Here is a 24,575-nt window from a genome sequence, read left to right on the forward strand (position 1 = left end):
AAGATGATGGGCGAAAAAGTGAAAAAGAAAGTAATAAGTCACATTTTAGAAAAATTGGGACTAAGTTAAAGGGGTAATTATGTATTCTGCTCGAATAAAAATGTTTAATTAGATCATAGTTAATTAAAGTAAGAAAAGAAAAGACTCAATTGTAGTAATTTTTGTCATTGTTTTCCGGAAGTAATCTATTCTTCAATCATGGGGTTTGAAACTCCATTAAATTTTTCTAACTTCCAACACATTTTACTGGTGTTTTATTTGTCAATTTTTCGAATTCCAGCATAATTTGCTAAATTTGTTCCGTATCAAAGTTCATTGGTATCTTTTATCCAACATTTTTTTCGTATAAAAAAGTGGTTAAATTTTGATATCTTTTAAACTGTGGCTACTATATTAATAGCAGATGTTAAAAGTGGCAATTTGTCAGAAATAATTCCGCTTGTATAAATAGCTTACATTTTATTTTGGCGTTCCAATTTTATTTTGGAACTCAGTGGTCCCACCCGCCATTTCCTCTCCTTTTCCAGCTTTATCGATTTGCAATGGCGAAGCTCAAAGGAGCAAAAAAATTCTTCAGATACAGAGAAATGGAACGAATTGTTCAACGCCTTAGTTCACATGTTGCAAAACCAGCAGACTCGGGTTGAATCATTCGTCAAAGAGAGAATTTTCTGAAGATCGAATCAAATTACAACCTAATCGATGATGTTAATGTGTTTCAGGAACAAATTTTATCAGGTTAATTTTCTTTTCTTCTGGTTTGGTATTTTAGTAATTGATTTAGGGTTTTGATTGATTGAAGTTTAGAGCTTTCTTGGTAAATTTGGGTTCTTTGAAATTATGTTAAAAAAGTTAAAAGAATGGATCACATAGATTCTTGTGGTACTTTAAAAGGAAAATTCAAATAGATTTTGTAAGATTAAATATTGAAGGCATATATTATAAAAATGAGAAAAGCCCTCGCTTCAGTCTTGTCTCTAGAATAAAGGAATAAAAAGATTTAAGCTTCTTATATTAGTTATTATATAATCCAAAATTCTCTTGCTGTGGACTTTCCTTTTCTGCTTTTCCTTTCTATATGTTTGCTTTGTCAATTAAATAGTAGAAAAAAGAAAATGGTTGTCCCATCTCACAAGACTGAAGAGGCTCCACAACAATTGTTTAAAATTCATTGAAGATTTTCCTGGAATTCTGCCTTACAGCTCGCTTAGATGGTTGTTATGTATGATGATGCATCGTATAGTATTATATTATATTATACTGAACTGTATCGTTTTATTATTATACAATATTTGGTTAGATTGTATTGATTGTTGTCATTGCATGATGTTATGCACCAACAATATGAAGAATAAACTTGCAATATTATAAAGAATAAGAAAGGTAAGAGATAGAATTATTATATAAAAAGGTAGGGTAAATAATAAAGTAGAACTATTTAATAATAAGGAAGGACAAGATAAGAGAAAAAAATAAGGTAACAACGCGACCACACCAAATCGGTCGTTCCATAAAGTGACACTTTCCATTATTATGTAACAATGGATTTAACGATACGGTACAATAAAATTTAAGTAACAATAAAAATAAATATCGTATTTAATATAACAATACGATACAATACAATAGGTAACAACCATCCAAACAAGTTCTTAAATAAAGAAGGAAAACGGAGCACTGAGCCATTCCTCTTGCAACCTCTGATTAGGAGTGGATGGATAGAAAAAACTTATCCGCAACAAAATTTGGTGGTAGAAAATTACCAGGTAAAAAGAGTGGAGTTTATCCCAGGACCATCAATTGAAGGCCAGTCAACAGCAACAAAAAATCTCAACGAAATTCTACGATTGTTAGAAGATGATAAGGTATTGTTCGAATTAAAGAGTTAATTTCTCAAATTGTCATTTCTCAAATTGTCATTCAGTTTAAGCTAATTATGAAGTATAGATACTTTTCTTTTAAATTGGTGAAAGAAATATCTTTTCGGAAAAAAAAATTCTTTTTATTACACCAATTTTTTTTTTCCACTTATTTGTTTCTCAAATACTGGTTTCTTTTATTTGGTGAAAATTTTATTTATCGATTAACAATAGTTAAGTAACATAGTGACATGTGTTTCCACTAGACTGAAGCACCTCATTTGTCCAAGCGGTGTCACTCAATTTAGTTTATCTGTTATTTATTCTTTTAATTTATCATTTAAAAATTATTTAATGATTTTTTTTTGCGAAGCAGTGTCACGTGACACCAACCCCATGTGTATCCGCCACTGGTTGGCTCTATAGCTCATAGGGAACAAAATGTTAAGTGACAATATAAGGTAAGAAATGACTAATGTTGAGTTATATTTTACAATATATAACTTAATGTATAATAGAAATATAAGAAACTATTATTTGTTGAAATAATGCAAAAGGAAAAGGTGATAAATGTCAACTCATTTGGAATATATTTTAACATCTACATTTCAATATTCTTGTTCCGTCAAGTTTGCATTTTTACCAATTTGACTTTTAGGAATATACAATAATCAATTTTGCTCTACTTTCTAAATTTATTCACCATCAATGCTCTTTTTATGGAAACAAGTTAATATACCTGATCTACTTGAAAAATAAGTTTACTTGTATGATAATATTGGAAAATGACTAAAGTTAATTCTTTTGCTAATTAGTTAATCCAAAATTATTTGAGTAGGAAATATGTTCAAATACATACATACATATCTATATCTATATATACATACATATATATATATATATAGAGAGAGAGATATTTAAAGTTCTAAGTGTTAAGACTTCCTATATAGTTCAAAGAAGGAAGAATCTATAATTAAAAATTAGTTTTTTTTAAAGTCCTAAATATTAGAAAATTAGCATGGAAATTATAGTTATGTTACATAGTTCAAATAAGGAAAAGATTTATATAAGATAAAATCTAAATCGACTTTAAAATTTTAAATATTAGGACTTCCTATGTAACTCAAATAAGAAAAGATTTAATAATCATAGTTTTAGTTAATTTTAAATTCCTAGATATTAGAAAAATAATTAAATTATAATTTTGTCCAATGGAAAATATATTTTACAGGGTTAAAAGGTCGACCACTATTTAGTGTTGAGGTTTCGTGCTATATAATGGTACTAATCTCTGGGTACGTGCATTGCACATGTATCCTTATTAATGATAATAAATAAAAAAAGACACATAAATAATATTATGTCAAAATGTATTTGAGTTATAAACTAAAAAATCAAATAAAAAGGTATGTGTTGCACATGTATTTAGTTGAATTTGAAGGTCGTATTATTCAGGAATATCTTAAGAAAATTATTGTTATTTTAGATATAATACTGAATCTAAAATAATTAGATATTTGTTATATACTTTTAAATCAATAAATATTATACTAAAAATTGTATTTGAGTTATTAAAATAAAAGCGTAAGTTCTTAAAAATAATAAATGTTCTTTCTTTATACCTAACTCAACAAAGGAAAAAACTACCCTATAGAAGTCCTCATCCCCTTATTTTTTGCCTGTTAATGAGTAGGAAGGAATTCTTGACTAACTCAAATTTAAAAATAATAAACGAAAAAAAGAAGAATACGCTAAGTGTGTTTAGTTTTAGGATTCTTTCACAACTGTAATCACTACGTTAATGTTGGGAATAAGCCCCCTACAAAATTAATATTCACGGTAATAAAAGCGGAATAATAACGTAGCACCGAGATACGATAATTAACAAGAATAAAAGAGTAACAATGACACCAAGATTTTTACGTGGAAAACCATTTTGAATAAGGGAAAAAACCACTGTCCCGAGAGGAACAACTGATATCACTATAGTAAGGAATTTTACTCTTTATAGGTCCGAGTAAAATACTCAAAAGACCACTACAACACTCAAAAAGAAATAACTCTCTTTTGATATTCCCACCTCACTACAATATCACTCACTCTCTATTTTTCTCACAGACTATTTTCTTATACCCTGTCTGTGAAACCTTACTCTTTCTTTCTCTCTTTTGTTGGTGTATCTTACAATGAAGGTAGAGACACTTATTTATAGCTGCAGAATACCTATGTTGATGTATACATCAACACTACTACAAAAAAATCAGCCGCCCAAATCTTTTCTAAATTGGCTGGCTTGACCAAAGGAAGAAAGAACAAGCTTTTCTTCTTTCACATATGGGCTGGACCCCACCGTTAATACAATCCTGAAAGGAGTTTTATGGAATTCATGTTAAAATTAGAAAAAGAAGTTGATCTCTTAGCTAATTGCAACGTTTTTTTTCTCATGTCTATATTCAGTTCCTATTAAAATTAGGACTTCCCAAACATATAATTCTAGTTTAATTGGGCAATTTTTTTTGTTTGTTTTATATTTTCTGAAAACATGTTTTATGGAAAACAATTAGCAATTCATAACCTTAAACTATATAAATATTTAAATAATAAATAAAAGAAAAGAATGAGCTTTTTAAAAATTTAATTATAATTAATTTATGTAATTTTTTCCCCTCTAGACTAAAAGCTCTAATTTTCTTCCTGTTGTGACTCTTTACACCTATAAGTTGACCAATGGATTTACAATGTAGCAATTTGTTTCAGTTTAGGATGGGTCTGACATATATTCTTAAAAAAATAAATAATCGGATGCAACTTTGTGTGTCAGTTTATGCTTTATGCACACGAGGATAAAAAAACTTACTCGAAAAATACTCATTTCGTACACCAGTACAGTCGTGATTTTTTTTGAAAGTGCTTATAGAGAAGGATCTAGATTAAGCTAAATTAATATATTCAATCGATCCTGAAGTGAAGGTTTCAGCTGCAGATTTTTCTTAATCATATAACTGGGATCAATCTATTACTATCATCATCTTTAAAATCCGAACAAGTGAGCTAAACCAATGTCTTTTTTTTTGAATCTTTCAAATGACATATTCTGACGGTAAGCAACCTCCATTTCCAACCAAGAGGTTGTGAGTTTGAGTCTCCCCAAGAGCAAGGTGGGAAGTTCTTGGAGGGAAGGATGCCGCGGTCTATTTTGAAACAGCCTCTCTACCCCAGAGTAGGGGTAAAGTTTGCGTACACACTACTCTCCTCAGACCCCACTAAGTGGGATTATACTGGGTTATTGTTGTTGTTATTTGTTGACGAATCCCTAGACTTTTACCTTTAAGATGTCTTTAAATTCATAAACCGTTAGGAATTCCTACACAGTTCAAATAAAGAAATATTTGTAATGCGAATTTTTAGTTGATTTTAAAGTTCTAAAAAATTAGGAAAGTAAGTACAACCATTCTGTCCAATTTGAAATCTATTTTTAATGGTTAAAAAAGTGGATCAACATTTATGGATCTTCGTGCTTTTATAATAGTATATAGTGTAGATAGATAAATGAGGGCTACTATATCTTTTCTTTAGGTGGTAGTGGAGATTAAGTTGAAATAGTTCAACTAGGAGATTACAACAACAACCCAGTATAATCCCACTAGTGGGGTCTGGGGAGGGTAGTGTGTACCCAGACCTTACCCCTACCCTAGGGTAGAGAGGCTGTTTCCAATAGACCCCCGACATCCTTCAGCTAGGAGATTATGAATGAATAATCAAAGCTTATGCCTCTTTTCTGTAAGTTTCTAGATTCCTTTTGTAAAGCCATTGTTGCATCTTTCATTTGGTAAATTATTTTTTTGGGTATTTGAATCCTTTCAGGTATGCATCATTGGTGTATGGGGAATGGGAGGAGTCGGCAAAACGACTTTGGTGAAGAATTTGAACAATGAGCTCCTAAAGACTGCTGCGTCAAGCTCTAAACTGTCTTTTAGTGTTGTGGTATGGGTTACAGTGCCCAAACCGCCAACACACATAAGAAAGGTTCAAGCACAAATTGCCAACAGATTAAACCTAAAGGTAGACAGTGAGGAAAGCGTAGAACGCATTGCAGGCAGAATTCATCAGAGGCTCAAGGAAGAAAAGAGTTTCCTTCTTATACTCGATGATGTTTGGGAAGCTATAAATTTGGATCATGTAGGTGTTCCCCAACGTGAAGATGCCGCAAGAAGCAAGATAATTTTTACTACTCGTTTTTTCGATGTTTGTAGGCAAATGAAAACAGACACCGAAATGAAGGTGTTGACATTTGATGAAGAAGAATCTTGGCAAATGTTTGTGAAAAATGCGGGAGATATTGCCAATCTGGAGCATATTCAACCAGTTGCAGAGGAAATTGCAAAGGAGTGTGATGGATTACCTTTAGCAATCACTGTCATCGGAGCATCTATGAGAGGGAAGAAGAGGGTCGAGCTTTGGAAAGATGCTTTGGGATCACTTAGAATGTCCGAACCTCACAACACAGATGTAAAAGATAAGGTTTACAAGGTCATCAAGTGGAGTTTTGATTCTTTAGAATCTCACGATATTGTATTATCCTCAGAGCAAAGAAGCAAACATGTGAACAAAAGGGGAGGCGACATTCAAAGTTGTTTCTAGTATTGCTCCTGATATCCAGCGGCTATTTCAACAGATGATCTCATACATTGTTGGTGGGCGGAGGGGTTCCTTGGAGAACGTAACACGCATGAAGAAGCCTACAACAGGGGAATTACAATGATTGAGATTCTAAAAGATGCGTGCTTACTAGAAGCCCATACGTTGAACTCTGTGAAGATGCATGACGTGGTTCGCGATGTTGCTATATGGATAGCTAATTCCTTTGGGGGTGAGCACAATTCTCTTATTCAAGCTGGAATTGGGTTGAGTGATATATCACATATTAAAATGTCTACTTCTGTCAATAGAATATCTTTCATAAGCAACGGCATTAAATGTCTACCTGATGGCTTGATGGAATGCCCAGAGATAACAACTCTACTTTTGCAAGATAATTATCCCCTTCAAAATATTCCCCATGAACTTTTTCTTGCATTTCCAGCCCTAAGAGTTTTGAATCTGAGTGGAACTGGTATTAGAGCACTGCGTTCTTCCATCAATAGTTTATGTCAATTACGTGCTCTAATACTACAAAGTTGCAAGGAGTTGAAAGAGTTACCACCTATTGGTAATCTTTGCAATTTGCAATTGCTTGATTGCGATGATACAAGGTTACATCGTCTGCCGAAAGGAATGGACAAGTTGACAGATCTGAGGCGTTTAACTGCAAATTATTTGAAGAGCATCGACCAAGGAATTCTTCTCAAATTGGCAAGCATTGAAATGATAGATGTGCTGGGTACCCGTCTTGAATCGACTTGTTTTGATGAGCTCTCCTCTCTACAGAAGCTGACCTCTCTTTCCATCAAATTGGATAGCTCATCAGTTTCTAATAGAGACCACACCTGGATGTCTAGATTGAAAAGATTTCGCATTGTAGTTGGGGAAACTAAATTGCCTATAGATTTCAACTTTTCACCAAGGAATATAGCTATCTTGAAGTGTGAAATTTTCAGTAAGGGAGAGCTCTCAGGTATGTTGCAGTTTGCTTCAAATTTGTGCTTGGAAAACTGCAAGGGTCTCAGGAAGTTGATTGCATACAACAGTTTTAATGGAATAAAAGAACTTACAGTAAGTGGCTGTTCTTGTGATTTCAAACCAGCAGAAGAAGGAAGTGGACGGTTTGACCCTCTGCCAAATCTGGAACATCTCTGCCTCTTCTGGATAAATAATTTAGAGAGTGTATCTGATATCAGTCATCTTCTGGATCTAAGATTTTCTAAATTACGCAGACTAGATATTTCCCGTTGTGCAAGATTAAGATGTCTCTTTAATGTTGGTGGAGCTTTTTCTGTACCGAATCACCTGGAACGTATTGCAATTAGCTATTGTGATGAGCTGGTAGAGTTGTTTGTGCAATGCGGCTCCAGTCAGACGACACTTGCCAACTCAGAAATTCCTAGAGTTCGGAAGTTATGGTTAAGAGAGTTACGAGAATTAGGAACTCTGGGCGAGCCAGAGAATACGTGGGAACACATGCAGGAACTTAAGTTGATAGATTGTAATCAAATAAGGAAGCTTCCTCTCTCTATTCAAACTTCCAAGAACATCAAAGTAATAGAAGGACGATCAGAATGGTGGAACCAATTGAAATGGGATTCCGACAACTTCAAGTCAAATTTAGAGCATTGTTTCCAACCAGTTCAATACTGACAAAAGGATCAAAGTTGAGGCTACTTCCACTGCATTTCAGGTGATTTACCGATACACTTTTAGATTTCTCAATTATGAAAATGTCAGTGGCACTATACTTGATTATTCGTCCACTAGCATCCTTTTATTTAGAACTAATAATTTGGGCATTGATTTTGTCCTATTTCTTTTTGTTCGAAAGTGTTCATAATGTTCCTAGACTTCTTCATTTATTTCCTGTTAGACGTCAAAACTCATTTACAAGAAAGATGAAAAGGTAGTCTACTGGTGTAGCTTTGAGATATGTCCCGATTCAAACATTTTGTAGCAAAAGATAAACCTCTCCATTCAACTTTGAACAAAAGGCGTTCCCCTTTCATGTCTCAGTTGACCTTTTAAAATGCATATTTTTACCCTATGGATCATAAACCATTTTCTCTTCTTTTTTTTTTTTAAAAAAAACTGCTGTAAGAAAAAGGTAGTCATGAAATGGAAGATATTTACATTTGAAATGTCTCGAAGTGATGATACAAAACGCTGTAAATGGTTTTAATACAATTCCTCCATTTTCTTTTCCTTCCCTTTCCCCTATTAACTCAAGCGAATTCTTTCATTACCTCCCTGGACTGATCACCTTTATAAGGTCTTAGATCCACTCTTAGCTTTACCTCGGGAAACTTATACTTAATAAAAACAGATTAAGGGTGTGTTTTCTAAGATAAAAGTCATTTTCCAAAAAATATTTTTCGAAAAATGACATTTTTTGAATTTTTTTATCCGGGTAAATGTATTTCGTTGTTCGGTTGGAGAGTCCGGTACCTGCTGAAGTGAAATCCGCTTCAACATTATCAACATGCACAAAAGAAATGGAAAAAATTGGATTTGTCGACTCGCCTCAAGATGGAGGGGAAGAAATATTTCTAAACGGACTGATAATATTGTCTAAGTGTTATATGAAGTTCATAATTCAAATGTTATCAAGTATGTTGAGCTTGACTCATTGTTGCCTCATGCAGGAGTGAATTAGAAAGGCAGAAGAAGGAACTTCCTGCACTAGAAAAACAGAGTTTTGAGCCAAAGTTAATCAGTGGAGTTTGTTGTGATGCATTTCATGTCTTGTAATTTTTCTGCCAATAATTATTCCGTGTTTGTACTATTTTTCTTCTTTCTGGTTCTGATATTTTGATTGCTTGACTGTATACTGAGTAATTTTTTGTTTAAGTTATATTGTGTAGTACATTCAAAAATTTGGCATGTGTCCTTGCTTAGGTACAATTAAGCTAAAGAGCCATTGAGGGGAAGAAAAACTTTTTGGATAATCACTTGAAAAATATATTTTACATATTTACAGAGTCAATACCCTGCAGATTACATATACACAAAATGATCAAGTGATGTTAGTCATTGCGAATGGTGAAGTGTAATATCCATGTTGATTGTGATGGTAATTGGCTTGACAATTCAAATCTGGATCATCAACTGTGTTGAAGTACAATGTGGAAAGTTTGTCATCAAATTTGGAAACCAGTTAATGGACAGACAATCTACAGTAATGCTTCCCTAGTCGAGTGATAATAATGTCAATTATTTTCTTGAACATGTCATCACCTTGTATTAGGGGCTGCTCTACAAACTCAGCCAGAGGCATCCACTGCATCGCGAACAGAAAGGTAGGTTAAGTAAATGTGAGGTAGCATAAAACCACACACACTAGTCAGAAGTGGGTCTGACTCAACTCCTAAAGCTAGATCATGAGGTGAAGATTGTCCAAAATCATATAAGAACTAACACATTTTCCCAATCAATATAAGACACTTAACATCCCTTGCACGCCCAAGATTGAACATCTTGTGCACGAACAATATAGTGTGGCGCAAAGCCAAGAACACAGATGGGTGTGAAGCAAAGCCAAGAACAGGGATGAGTCTGAGTCTCAGTCTAAAATCATATAAGAAAAGAACTAACACATTTTCCCAATCAATATAAGACACTTTACATCCCTTGCAAGCCCAGGATTGAACATCTTGTGCACGAACAATATAGTGTGGCGCAAAGCCAAGAACACGGATGGGTGTGAAGCAAAGCCAAGAACAGGGATGAGTACTGAGACAGAACAGGGATGAGTCTGAGTCTCAGTCTAAAATCATATAAGAAAAGAACTAACACATTTTCCCAATCAATATAAGACACTTAACATCCCTTGCAAGCCCAGGATTGAACATCTTGTGCATGGACAATATAGTGTGGCGCAAAGCCAAGAACACGGATGGGTGTGAAGCAAAGCCAAGAACAGGGATGAGTCTGAGTCTCAGTCTAAAATCATATAAGAAAAGAACTAACACATTTTCCCAATCAATATAAGATACTTAACATCCCTTGCAAGCCCAGGATTGAACATCTTGTGCACGAACAATATAGTGTGGCGCAAAGCCAAGAACACGGATGGGTGTGACGCAAAGCCAAGAACAGGGATGAGTCTGAGTCTCAGTCTGATATCATGTTAAGAAAAATGAATATTGGCCTAATTTAACATAAAAAGCTAGCTCATCGTGCAAGGAAACAACAAATTTCCCAAACCAATGTGGAACATTAAACAAGAATGAAAATGCCAATAGATGAGTATATTCTAAATATTAATGTTAGATTTTAATGGCCCATATTCTGAAATGACGGAATAAGTAGTTTCTCAATTTTCTTGAGATTAATCAATATTTTCCTCCATAAAATACACGTAGTGGATGAAATAAAAAGTATAAAGGGGATGAATTAGACTGAATATATCACTTAGTGAAGGAAATACAGATATCAAATCTTTTCATATCGCCTATTAAATTTATACAATATTCTTACCTTAGCAGCCTTAATTTCTAGATCATCAACCTTGATATGTTTTGACATGGGCCTTAATAGGCAGACGAAGAACAAATCGGACTTTTCAAAGGCCACGTTTTGTGCATGCCTGAAAGAGTATATCGATAAGTGCTAACTAAAAAATGGAGACCGTAAAATAAACAATTAGGGTCCAAAATTTAACCAGCATTTCACTTGACACTTTAAACTAAGGTTTAGAGTGTGATTGTCTCAAATAGCATGAGTGAGGGCAAGAAGCTCAACTAATCTTGAAGATGGGCAGTTTTTTTGTAATTGGAAGAAAATAAATCATATATTTCTACATCAAATGCACATCCTTTTTGATCAATTTGTTACACCAGAAAGCAAGAAGTGTCCTAAACAATGAAGTGTAGGGGAGCCTTAGCGCAACGATAAAAGTTGTCGCAGTGTGATCAGGAGGTCACAAGTTCAAGTGGCAGAAACAACTTATTGTAGAAATTTCAAGTAAGGCTACATACATAAGAACCAATGTGGTCCGACCTTACCCAATCCCTGCACATAGCAGGCGCTTAGTGCACTAAGCTGTCCTTTTTTAGTAAGCAAGAAGTGTCCTAAACAGTTAAGTCTAGCAAATCGTACTTCTATATTCTCTGTGTGTCTGAGCAAAGTTTACTCGGATACTTATCGTATCAGCATTTCATGTTCTTATAAAATATGCTAATATAGATCTTCCTAGAGCTAAAAAGGCATATAATCGTGAAAAATTCATGGTCCTTTGAAGAGGAAGATTTTTGTTACTTCAAAGCCATAACCTCCACAAATTCAATATCAATCTGTAAAGAATAATGAGAAAGAAAATTCATCATTTTAATTACAATTTCTCACTATAGATTGCTTATCTAAGTAAAAAAAATATGTTTGTGGATTTATTATCCCAGTTTCCTCCTTCACTTCTCTCACAACTCCTGTAAAGATCTCCTCTTACTTTATTTTGATACAAGAACAGCGTTTAAGGAGTCAAGTATCAAGATTTTATGTTTCACTATTTACTTTAGTCAAAACTCAAAAGCGACCAAGATCAAATTGCAATACAGGAACATACCGCAAGAATGAAACCAGTTGGTATTTTCCATAAGCCTGAAAGAGCCAGCGCAGAATGTTTCTCTTGCACGACGAGCACCTAAATCAGTATTTCATTAGGCTATGGGACTACAATAACAACAACAACAGAAAACCCAGTGTAATCCCATGAGCGGGGGTCTGGGGAGGATAGTGTGTACGCAGACCTTACCCCTGCCTTAAGAAGGTAGAGAGGCTATTTCCAATAGACCCTCGATATATTTCAAGCATAATGATCTTCATAAGCTTATACGTGTTAATAGGAGATTCATCCAAATAGAAAAATATGCACCTCATTTTTATCATTGATCACAAAACCTCCAACTCCAACTTGATGAGATGCATTAGAAGGAAGCATGCAGGGTTCATCTGGTATCCAATAAGTCAACATGACATGTCCTTTTTCTGAATGATGGTACTGAAATCCTTCCTACAAAAATTTAGAGTTTGACCATTATTTTTAGCCAGCATTCAATATCAAAAGAACTAACGCCAAAACTTACAAATTTAAGAAAAGTGATATAATACCTTTACTGCAATAGGAACAAGATCACATTTGTCCACTGGTAGCTTAAGCCAAACTCCCTTCTTCCCCTGCAATGGGAGTCATCAATTAGCTCAATGTATTTTATAAGATGTGATCAACGACAAAAATGAGGTGCATATTTTTCTATTAACATGTATAAGCTTATAAAGATCATTATGCTTGAAATATGTCGAGGGTCCATCGGAAACAGCTCCTCTACCTTCTTTGTTGAATTTGGCAAAACGTTTTGTCCCACATCGGTGGGAAAAAAAGGGTTGGGGGGATTTTCCCCTATAAAAGAAGGCTTAATGTTTAGGATTTAAATACACCTCTCATTTGCCTTCTCATCTGTTTAAGGCATTTGTATCTTCTCTCTTTAGTATTATTTCACTTGTATTTTTGAAGTGGAATAAAATATTGGTTGTGTCCGAGGAGTAGGCAAAATTAGCCGAACCTCGTAAATTCTGGTGTTCCTTTTATTGTTGCTTTATTGTCTTATTTATTATTTGGTGACTGTCATAATTTTTGGTATAGTAGTTGTGACTTATTCACACTATATACATTTGGCTTCCGCAACAATTGGTATCAGAGCCAAGGTACTGTCTAAGTATGCTCTGTGGTTGCAGCATAGTCTGATCTTCCACATCAGAAAAGATTTATCTTGGTAACTGAGTCAAGGTTCTGTTTGAGTATGCTCTGTGGTTGCAGCTTAGTCTGATCTTCTACATCAGAAAAGAAATAATCTTGATTTGTGTCGTCAGCTATTAAATAATATTTGTGTCAAATATGGGAGACAATAAACAAGAAGAATCTACATCAAGTGTCAACAACACGTCATCATTGGCATCTTCGCTTATGACAAGAATTGTGTCAAATGCGAAATTTGCGGTAGAAATATTTGACGGGTCCGGACATTTTGGGATGTGACAAGGCGAGGTTCTAGATGTCCTTTTTCAACAAGGGCTAGATCTGGCCATTGAAGAAAAGAAACCAGATGTTATTGGAGAAGAAGATTGGAGAATTAACAACCGTGTTGCTTGCGGTACCATTTGATCCTACCTTGCTAGAGAGCAGAAATATCCATACACAAAGGAAACTTCTGCAAGTAAATTATGGAAAGCACTGGAGGATAAATTTTTGAAGAAAAACAGTCAAAATAAATTGTACATGAAGAAGAGACTGTTTCACTTCACCTATGTTCCTGGTACCACGATGAATGAACATATCACCAGTTTTAATAGGTTGGTCACAGATTTGCAAAATATGGATACAACTTATGATGATGGTGACTTGGCCTTGATGTTGTTGGCGTCACTTCCTGATGAGTACGAGCACCTTGAAACTACTCTACTCCATGGAAATGACGAAGTTTCTCTCAGAGAAATTTGTTCGGCTTTGTACAGCTATGAACAAAGGAAGCGAGAAAAACAGAAGGGAGGAGAAGGAGAAGCACTATTTGTGGGGGGTCGTCCTCAAAATCAAATGAGGACAAAGAAGGGAAGATCCAAGTCAAGATCCAGACCCAACAAAGATGAATGTGCCTTTTGTCGAGAAAAAGGGCACTGGAAGAAAGACTGTCCGAAGTTGAAGAATAAGACCAAATATAATAATGGAAAGGCCATTATGGATTCAAATGTAGCTGATTGTGATAATTCAGACTTCTTATTAGTTACAACAGAGTCATCAACATCATCAGACATATGGTTGATGGACTCGGCTTGTAGCTATCATATGTGTCCCAACAGGGACTGGTTCGTGGATTTTCAAGAAGGAGAATATGGAATTATTCACACAGCGGATAACAGCCCTCTTACCTCATATGGGATTGGTTCAATACGATTAAAGAACCACGATGGAATGATTAGAACATTAACAGATGTTCGATATGTACCAGATTTGAAGAAGAATCTCATCTCTGTGGGAGCCCTTGAATCAAAAGGGTTCAAAATCATTGCAGAAAATGGAGTGATGAGAGTATGCTCCGGTGCACTAGTGGTAATGAAGGCTAATCGGAAGAATAATAATATGTACCGCTATCGTGGCAGTACAGTTATTGGGACAACGACAGTGACATCCAGTGACGACAAAGAGGCAGAAGCAACCAAGCTATGGCACATGCGCTTAGGACATGCTGGAGGAAAATCCTTGAAAACTCTATCAGATCAAGGATTGTTAAAAGGAGTCAAGGCTTGCAACTTGGAGTTTTGTGAGCATTGTGTTAAAGGGAAACAAACAAGGGTTAAATTTGGTACATCGATCCATAATACTAAAAGCATTTTGGATTATGTACACTCTGATGTTTGGGGTCCTTCCAAAACACCTTCATTGGGTGGGAAGCACTATTTTGTAACCTTTGTTGATGATTTTTCCCGAAGAGTATGGGTGTATACAATGAAGAGCAAAGATGAAGTGTTGGGAATTTTTCTAAAATGGAAGACGATGGTGGAGAATCAAACAGGCAAGAGGATCAAGTGTATTCGCACAGACAATGGAGGTGAATACAAAAATGATCATTTCAATAAGGTCTGTGAAAATGATGGCATCGTCCGACACTTCACTGTTAGACATACACCACAACAGAATGGAGTGACAGAACGTATGAACCGGACCTTGCTGGAGAAGGTACGATGTATGCTGTCCAATGCTGGCTTGGGCAAAGAATTTTGGGCTGAGGCAATTACATATGCATGCCACCTCATTAATCGTCTACCATCTGCTGTTATTGATGGCAAGACACCATTTGAAAAATGGTATGGAAAGCCTGCTGTAGATTATGACTCTTTGCACGTGTTTGGCTCAACTGCATATTATCATGTAACAGAGTCAAAATTGGATCCAAGGGCAAAGAAGGCTATTTTTATGGGAATTACTTCTGGAGTCAAAGGATATCGCTTATGGTGTCCTATGACAAAGAAAGTAATATTCAGCAGAGATGTTACCTTTGATGAATCTGCTATGGTAAATAAGGTAACAGAAGATACCAAACAAAATAAAGGTGCTTCTAAGCAGGTGGAGTTTGAGGGAAAATTTATTTTTCCTACACAAGAAGCAGAGGAGGAAACAAATGAAGATTACCCTATGGAAGGAGAGCCAGTAGAGGAGATTCCAACTCAGGAACCTCAACAACAACTTGAATCAATAGCAACCAGCAAGCCAAAAAGAACAATAACGAAACCTGTTCGTCTCATAGAGACGGTTGCTTGTGCAACCTCAATTGTAGCTGATGATGTTCCTACCACTTATAAAGACGCTGTCCAAAGTTCAGAAGAAGATAAGTGGAGGATTGCCATGAATGATGAAATACAGTCCCTTCATCAGAATCATACATGGAGATTGGCCAATCTCCCGAAGGGAAAGAAAGCAATTGGGTGCAAATAGGTATTTGCAAAGAAAGAAGGATTTCCTAACCAATTAGATGTTCGCTACAAAGCAAGATTGGTGGCCAAAGGATATTCTCAAAAGGAGGGAATTGATTACAATGAAGTGTTTTCTCCAGTTGTAAAACATTCCTCCATTAGAATTATGTTGGCTTTGGTAGCACACTTGGATTTGGAACTAGTTCAGATGGATGTAAAAACTGCATTTTTACATGGAAACTTGGAGGAGGAAATCTACATGACTCAGCCAGAAGAATTCAAAGTTGCTGGAAAAGAAAATATGGTGTGCAAACTTGAAAAATCGTTGTACGGATTAAAACAATCTTCTAGATAATGGTACAAGCGATTTGACGAGTTTATGTTGCGGTAAGGGTACAAGAGAAGCAAATACGATCATTGTGTGTATTTGCACAAGCTTAAAGATGGTTCCTTTGTATATCTTCTCCTATATGTTGATGATATGTTGATAGCTTCCAAGAATTCGGAAGAAATTGATAAGTTGAAAATTCAACTGAAGAAGGAGTTCGAGATGAAGGATTTGGGTGAGGCAAAGAAAATTCTTGGCATGGAGATAATTAGAGATAGACGTTCAAAGAAACTCTGTTTATCTCAAAAGGAATATTTGAAGAGAGTACTTCAACGTTTTGGCATAGATGACAAGACTAAGCCAGTTAGTACTCCACTTGCTTCCCATTTTAAGCTAAGTACTATTATGTCGCCAATGGATGAAGCTGAACGAGAGTATATGTCAAAGTTACCATACGCAAATGCTGTTGGTAGCTTGATGTATGCAATGGTTTGCACAAGGCCTGACATTTCACAAGCTGTTGGAGTTATTAGCAGATATATGCACAATCCAGGGAAGGAGCATTGGCAAGCTGTGAAGTGGATTCTACGGTATATTCATAATACTGTAGATGTCGGGTTAGTTTTTGAGCAGGAAGACAATCAGTCTGTAGTTGAATATTGTGACTCAGATTTTGCGGGTGATCTGGACAAACGAAGATCAACTACTGGTTATGTGTTTACTTTTGCAAAGGCACCAGTTAGTTGGAAGTCTACTTTGCAGTCAACAGTTGCTTTGTCTACAACAGAGGCAGAGTACATGGCTATTACAGAGGCTGTGAAAGAGGCAATTTGGCTTCAAGGATTGCTAAAGGAGCTTGGTGTTGAACAAAAAGGTATCACAATTTTTTGTGATAGTCAAAGTGCTATTCAATTAGCGAAGAACCAAGTTTATCATGCAAGGACGAAGCACATTGATGTTCGGTATCATTTCGTACGAGAAATCATAGAAGAAGGTGGAGTCACAGTGAAGAAAATTCATACTACGGAGAATCCTGCTGATATGCTGACAAAGGTGGTGACTGCGGTCAAGTTTCAACATTGTTTGGATTTGATCAACATTGTTGAAAACTGAAGATTGAAGATGAAGACACAATCAAAATTTGTTATTGAGAGAAAATTGAAGATGTGAAATTTTGCCAAGGTGGAGATTTGTTGAATTTGGCAAAACCTTTTGTCCCACATCAGTGGGAAAAGAAGGGTTGGGGGGATTTCCCCCTATAAAAGAAGACTTAATGTTTAGGATTTAAACACACCTCTCATTTGCCTTCTCATCTGTTTAAGGCATTTGTATCTTCTCTCTTTAGTATTATTTCACTTGTATTTTTGAAGTGGAATAAAATATTGGTTGTGTCCGAGGAGTAGGCAAAATTAGCCGAACCTCGTAAATTCTGGTGTTCCTTTTATTGTTGCTTTATTGTCTTATTTATTATTTGGTGGCTGTCATAATTTTTGGTATAGTAGTTGTGACTTATTCACACTATATACATTTGGCTTCCGCAACATTCTTAAGGTAGGGTTAAGGTCTGCGTACGCCGCACTACCCCCAAACCCCACGCATGGGATTACACTGTATTTTTTGTTGTTGTTGGTGGTGTTGTCCCATAGCCTAATAAAATACTGATTTAGGTGCTCATCGTACAAGAGAAACATTTTGCGCCGGCTCTTTCAGGCTTATGGAAAATACGAACTGGTTTCATTCTTGAGGTATGTTCCTGTATTACAATTTGACCTTAACATCTTTGTCACTTTTTTGACTGAGGTAAATAATGAAACATGAGATCTGCTTCATACTCTTTAAACATTGTTCTTGTGTCAAAATAAAGTCAGAGGAGATCTTTACTGGAGTTGTGAGAGAAGTGAAGGAGAAAACTTGGGTAAGAAATCCACACTTAAACATATTTTTTACTTGGACAAGCAATCTATAATGAACAATTAAAATGATAGAATTTTCTTTCTCATTATTCTTTCCAGATTGATACTGAATTTGTGGAGGTTATGGCTTTCAGGTAACAAAATTCTTCCTCTTCAAAGGACCATAGTTATCGTGATTACTTTATACCTTTTTTTAATGGTAGGAAGAGCTATATTAGCTATTTTTTAAGAACATGAAATGTTGATACGATAAGTATCCGAGCAAACTTTGTCTCAGACACACAAAGAATGTAGAAGTTTAGAATACTTCTTGCTTTCTAAAAAAACACAGCCCAGTATATTAAGCTCCCACTATATGTGAGGTTCGAATAAAGGCCGGACCACATTGAGTCTTATGTACATAGCCTTACCTTGCAATTTATACAATAGGTTACATTGTTTCTGCGACTTGAACCCGTGACCTTTTGGTCACACTGAAGTCACACTGCGACAACTTTTATCATTGAGCCGAGGCTCCCCTAGACTTCACTATTTAGGATACTTCTTGTTTTCTGATGTAACAAATGGATCAAAAAGGATGTGCATCTGATATAGAAATATAAGATTTATTTTCTTCCAACTACAATAAAAACTGTCCCATCTTCAAGCTTAATTGAGCTTCTTGCTCTCACTCATGCTATTTGAGACAATCACACTCCAAAATTTAGTTTAAAGTGTCAAGTGAAATGCTAGTAAAATTTTGGAATCTAATTGTTTATTTTACAGTCTCCATTTTTTAATTAACACCTATCAATGTCCTCTTTCAGGCATGCACAAAACGTGGCCTTTGAAAAGTCGGACTTGTTCTTCGTTTGCCTATTAAAACCCTTGTCAAAACAGATCATGGTTGATGATCTAGAAATTAAGGCCGCTAAGGTAAGCATATTGTATAAATTAACAAGCAATAAAAATTGATTAATGTTCCACGTGGGTTGGGGAAATTTGTTGTTTCCTCGCCCGACGAGCTAGCTTTTTATGTTAAATTAGGCCAATGGCCATATTTGTTAACATAGTATCAGACTCAGACAAACTCAGACTCATCCTTGTTCTTGGCTTTGTGTCACACCCATCCATGTTCTTGGCTTTGGCCACACTATATTGTCCACGCACAAGATGTTCAATCCTGGGCGTGCAAGGGATGTTATGTATCTCATATTGACTGGGAAAATGTGATAGTTCTTTTCTTATATGATTTTGGACAATCTTCACCTCATGATCTAGCTTTAGGAGTTGAGTCAGACCCAATTCTGACTAGTGTGTGTGGTTTTATGCTACCTCACATTTACTTAACCTACCTTTCTGTTCGCGATGCAGTGGATGCCTCTAGCTGAGTTTGTGAAGCAGCCCCTAATACAAGGAGATGACATGTTCAAGAAAATAATTGACATTTTTATCGCTCGACTAGGGAAGCGTTACTGCGAATTGTCTGTCCATCAACTGGTTTCCAAATTTGATGACAAACTTTCCACATTGTACTTCAACACAGTTAATGATCCATATTTGAATTGTCAAGCCAGTTAGCATCACAATCAGCATGGATATTACACTTCACCACTCACAATGACTAACATCACTTGGTCATTTTGTGTATATGTAATCTACAAGATATTGACTCTATATATATGTAAAATATATTTTTCAAGTGATTATCCAAAAAGTTTTTCATCCCTCAATGGCACTTTAGCTCCTAATTGTACAAAAGCAAGGACATATGCCAAATTTTTGAATGTACAATTTAAGAATGCCCGGAAGTGTTTAAGCACAGATACAACACCAGTTTACTACACAACACAACTTAAACAAAAAAAATTACTCAATATATAGTCAAGCAATCAAAATATCAGAACCAAAAAGAAGAAAAATAGTACAAACAAGGAATAATTATTGGCTGAAAAAATATAAGACACGAAATGCATCACAACAAACTCCACCGATTAACTTTGGCTCGAAACTCTGTTTTTCTGGTGCAGGAAGTTCCTTCTTATGCCTTTCTAGACCACTCCTGCATGAGGCAACAATGAGTCAAGCTCAACATACTTGGTAACATTTGAAGTATGAACTTCATATAACACTTACACAATATTATCAGTCTGTTTAGAAAATATTTCTTCCCCTCCATCTTGAGGAGAGTCTACAAATCCAATTTTTTCCATTTCTTCTGTGCCTGTTGATGATGCTGAAGTGGATTTCACTTCAGCGGGTACTGGACTCTCCAACCAAACAATAAAAAACATTTACCATGATAAAAAAATTCAAAAAAATGTCATTTTTTGAAAAATATTTTTTGGAAAATGACTTTTATCTTACCAAATACACCCTAAATCTGTTTTTATTAAGTATAAGTTTCCCGAGGTAAAGCTAAGAGTGGATCTAAGACCTTATAAAAGTGATCAGTCCAGGGAGGTAATGAAAGAATTCGCTTGAGTCAATATGGGGAAAGGAAGGAAAAGAAAATAGAGGAATTGTATTAAAACCATTTACAACCGTTTGTATCATCACTTCCAGACATTTCAAATGTAAATATCTTCCATTTCATGACTACCTTTTTCCTTTAGCTACAAAAGGGTGAAAACTACAACTGTTAAAAATAGAACACCTCAACTTTGAACACAAGACATTCTAACCCTCCTATCTTACGCAATGCCAATTTTACCTTTCCATTTCCAATCCCCCAATTATCTTTCTTGACCGAGGGTCTATTGGAAATAGTCTTTCTACCTTCCAAGGGCAGGGGTAAGGTCTGCATACACACTAACTTCCCCAGACCCCACTTGTTGCTTGTGGGACATCACTGGGCTTGTTGTTGTTATTTTCAATCCCCCAATTCTGTAATACCTTTTTATACTATATATGATATTTTCTTTTTTACCAAGGTGTTTTACTTGCAATTTAAATAATGATATCCTTCTGTCAGTATTAATTTGATTGGAAACAATGCTCTAAATTTGACTTGAAGTTGTCAGAATCCCATTCCAATTGGTTCCACCATTCTGATTCTCCTCCTATTACTTTGATGTTATTGGAAGTTTGAATAGACAGAGGCAGTTTCTTTATTTGGTTGCAATCTATCAACGTAAGTTCCTGCAGGTGTTCCCACGTATTGGGTGGCTCGCCTAGAGTTCTTAAGCTTGGACAGTTTCTCAACAGTAACTTCTGAACTCTTGGAATTTCTGAGTTGGCAAGTGTCGTCTGACTTGAGCCGCATTGCACAAACAACTCTACCAGCTCATCACAATTGACAATTTCAATATGTTCCAGGTGCTTCGGTACAGAAAAAGCTCCACCAACGTTAAAGAGACATCTCAAGCTTACACACCAGAGAATATCTAAGTCTGCGTAATTTAGAAAATCTTAGACCCAGAAGATGACTGATATCAGATACACTCTCTAAATTATATATCCACAACAGAAAACCCAGTGTAATCCCATGAGCGGGGGTCTGGGGAGGATAGTGTGTACGCAGACCTTACCCCTGCCTTAAGAAGGTAGAGAGGCTATTTCCAATAGACCCTCGATATATTTCAAGCATAATGATCTTCATAAGCTTATACGTGTTAATAGGAGATTCATCCAAATAGAAAAATATGCACCTCATTTTTATCATTGATCACAAAACCTCCAACTCCAACTTGATGAGATGCATTAGAAGGAAGCATGCAGGGTTCATCTGGTATCCAATAAGTCAACATGACATGTCCTTTTTCTGAATGATGGTACTGAAATCCTTCCTACAAAAATTTAGAGTTTGACCATTATTTTTAGCCAGCATTCAATATCAAAAGAACTAACGCCAAAACTTACAGATTTAAGAAAAGTGATATAATACCTTTATTGCAATAGGAACTAGATCACATTTGTCCACTGGTAGCTTAAGCCAAACTCCCTTCTTCCCCTGCAATGGGAGTCATTAATTAGCTCAATGTGTTTTATAAGATCTAATGATATTTGACAAAAATGGTGAATTTTTTTGGAAAACATTCAAAATGTGTTTTATAATCACAAGAGTTGTTGAAAATAAAGAGAAAAGAAGTGAAAATGCAATGGCTTCCACCATGTAGTAACAATGTTGTCAAAAGCGCGCTTAAATCTTGAAGCGAGGCTCAAAACATGTTGAGCGCTTAGCAGGCACTTTAGGGTTGTCATCAAGGCTCTAAGGTGTACTTTCCTTGCCAATGAGTGTAAGCGATGCTAAACAAATGATATTTCACTTTGTCGTAGATCTTTTTCAATTTCTTTGTCCGTATATTTTCAATTCATGCTTATAATCATTAGTCTTGGACTATACTTTTTCCCATTTGCGCCTTTCTTCACTAAAGCACACACTTTATTTGCTCTGTGCTTAAAGCTCCAAAGGACCTGAGAGCCTTTTTGCACTTTTCGCCTTTGATAACACTATGTAGTAATCAACACCAGACAACAAATCTACTCATGAAGTTTGCGACTATTCTAATATAGTAGTTGCTGCTAATGAAGTACCTTCACTTTCCAATGAGCGAGAGATGCACGAAGCACAGACGTAAATTTGGCTGGATTGGATGGTAGTCTTTCTGCGTTGACGATTACCCCTCCATATTCATCATCAGAGGCATCAAACCTGTACGGTTTGTACCATTTATCTCTAAGAAAAAGTGTCCACTAAGAAATTCTTTTTGGTGACTGAGCTTGTAGCATCATAAGAAGTTCTTAAATAAGAAGCCTTCACTAAAAGTCATGAAGGTAAAACAGAACATTACAATATTTCAATTTCATTGTCAGATACAAACAGCAACATTCTCATTTAGCAGCAGCAGTGATGTTATCTAATAACGCGTCGATAATATTCTTCTTAATGACTGCATTAGAAACAGGAAATGCATCTCTAAAAGCTAATTATGCGCTTTATATTGCCTCATTGTAGAGCCATTTTGACAAGAGCGGACTTACTTGAATTCACAAACTTAAGCTCGTCTAAAACGGATGACTGGAAATATTAGAGAGAAACCACTTTTATGTTGACAGTATGATTCAACTGCGAGCATGATACTTTTTTCTTAGCTAAGAACGCAGAAATATTATGTTAATCGATGGCGTCAGGACTTGAAATCTCATTCCATGTTGAATTGTGTGACCACAACGTCTACAAATTGGACACATAATTCAACAAGAAACACAAATCTCTTAGTACATGAGAGAAGCGGAACGAATGAGGCTGAATGCATACGGCCCCTTAAACTTGCCTGATTTTTTCACTTAGACACCTCAACTAAGATTTACACCTATTGAACACTTGAACTCGAGTTAACTATGAAACACCCAACAAACATTACAACAACTAAATGACAAACATGAAATGCTTTTATCTGCATAGCTAATGCTTTGTCCTTCAAAACATACTCTCCTCTTCACTTCAACTATCAAAAAATTAAACCCGCTCGGACTCTTGAAAAATACCACCAGGTGTGTGTCGGATCCTTTCAATATGCATTTTTGGAGGATCCGAAACTGGTGCGACAACAATTTTGGAGGGTCCAAGCAACATAGCAGAAACAACTATTCTAAGAAGTAGCTTATGTCTGGGTTTCTCCAAAATCTGGATACAATAAGTAAATAGTCTAAGCACAAAAATAGTACTTTCTCTGTTCCATTTTATGACGATGTGCTTACACATTTTTTTACGGGAACAAAACTTGGGAGCTACATTGACACCAAACTCGAGCTTCGAGTCTAAAAATGAACTAGAAAACTTCATCATTCCCATACCAACTGATTTAGACATTGATATTGCCTTAGAATCAACATATTTCAGCTCCATTTAAACTAATTCTTCAGTTCAGTTCCACAGTCCAAATGAAAACCCAAAATCTTGACAGCTTTATAAATAACCCCAGATAAGGAAACCACGTAATTTATATATTAAAAAGAAAAGTTGAAGATTCGTTTTTTGAATGCTAAAAACAAGATATTTTCTTTCACCCCCCCCCCCCCCGAGAAAACTAAAATTTGAACAAAACCAGTCAAGAACTGTAACTAAAAAAAACAAAGAAGATAGTATACAAAGGAGATGAATTATGACATGGAAATTGACATAAAGTTAAAGCAGATGTCTATGTTTTTGGCAATATGGCATGTGGTTGAAAAGGAACCTTGTATAAAATAAATTAAAATGACAAAAAAAGATTTTTTTTAAAGTTATTTGTTTTAACTTTAGTGTAGAAAACGAAGGGAAGTGAAAGGAAAACTGAGAGGAAATGGAAAGGAAAGAGCAGCGTGAGGTAAAGTTAGTGTGAAGAGGAAGCTCAATGGAAGAGGCAGAGGAGAGGAGTATAGCTCTACTCTTCTCTTTTTTTGTGT

General features: G+C 35.6%; 1 protein-coding gene, 1 long non-coding RNA gene and 1 pseudogene across 2 annotated transcripts; 2 read left to right on the forward strand and 1 right to left on the reverse strand.

Moving 5' to 3' along the window:
- Positions 1-542: 542 nt before the first annotated feature.
- On the forward strand, positions 543-9,355 carry LOC107813084 (disease resistance protein At4g27190-like). The gene is given in 4 exon segments (XM_075252722.1): positions 543-642; positions 1,576-1,865; positions 5,724-8,193; positions 9,149-9,355. Coding segments are annotated over 3 exon segments (2,820 nt in total). The 3' UTR covers positions 8,154-8,193; positions 9,149-9,355.
- Positions 9,356-9,519: 164 nt separating this feature from the next.
- LOC107813083 (nudix hydrolase 8-like) lies at positions 9,520-24,036 on the reverse strand (annotated as a pseudogene).
- LOC142180578 (uncharacterized) lies at positions 17,998-19,120 on the forward strand. Its single transcript, XR_012709188.1, has 3 exons — positions 17,998-18,208; positions 18,306-18,340; positions 19,013-19,120. It is a non-coding gene; the product is annotated as an uncharacterized LOC142180578 (long non-coding RNA).
- Positions 24,037-24,575: the final 539 nt, after the last annotated feature.

This window comes from Nicotiana tabacum, chromosome 5 (assembly GCF_000715075.1).
Source record: "Nicotiana tabacum cultivar K326 chromosome 5, ASM71507v2, whole genome shotgun sequence".
Taxonomy (NCBI): Eukaryota; Viridiplantae; Streptophyta; class Magnoliopsida; order Solanales; family Solanaceae; genus Nicotiana; species Nicotiana tabacum.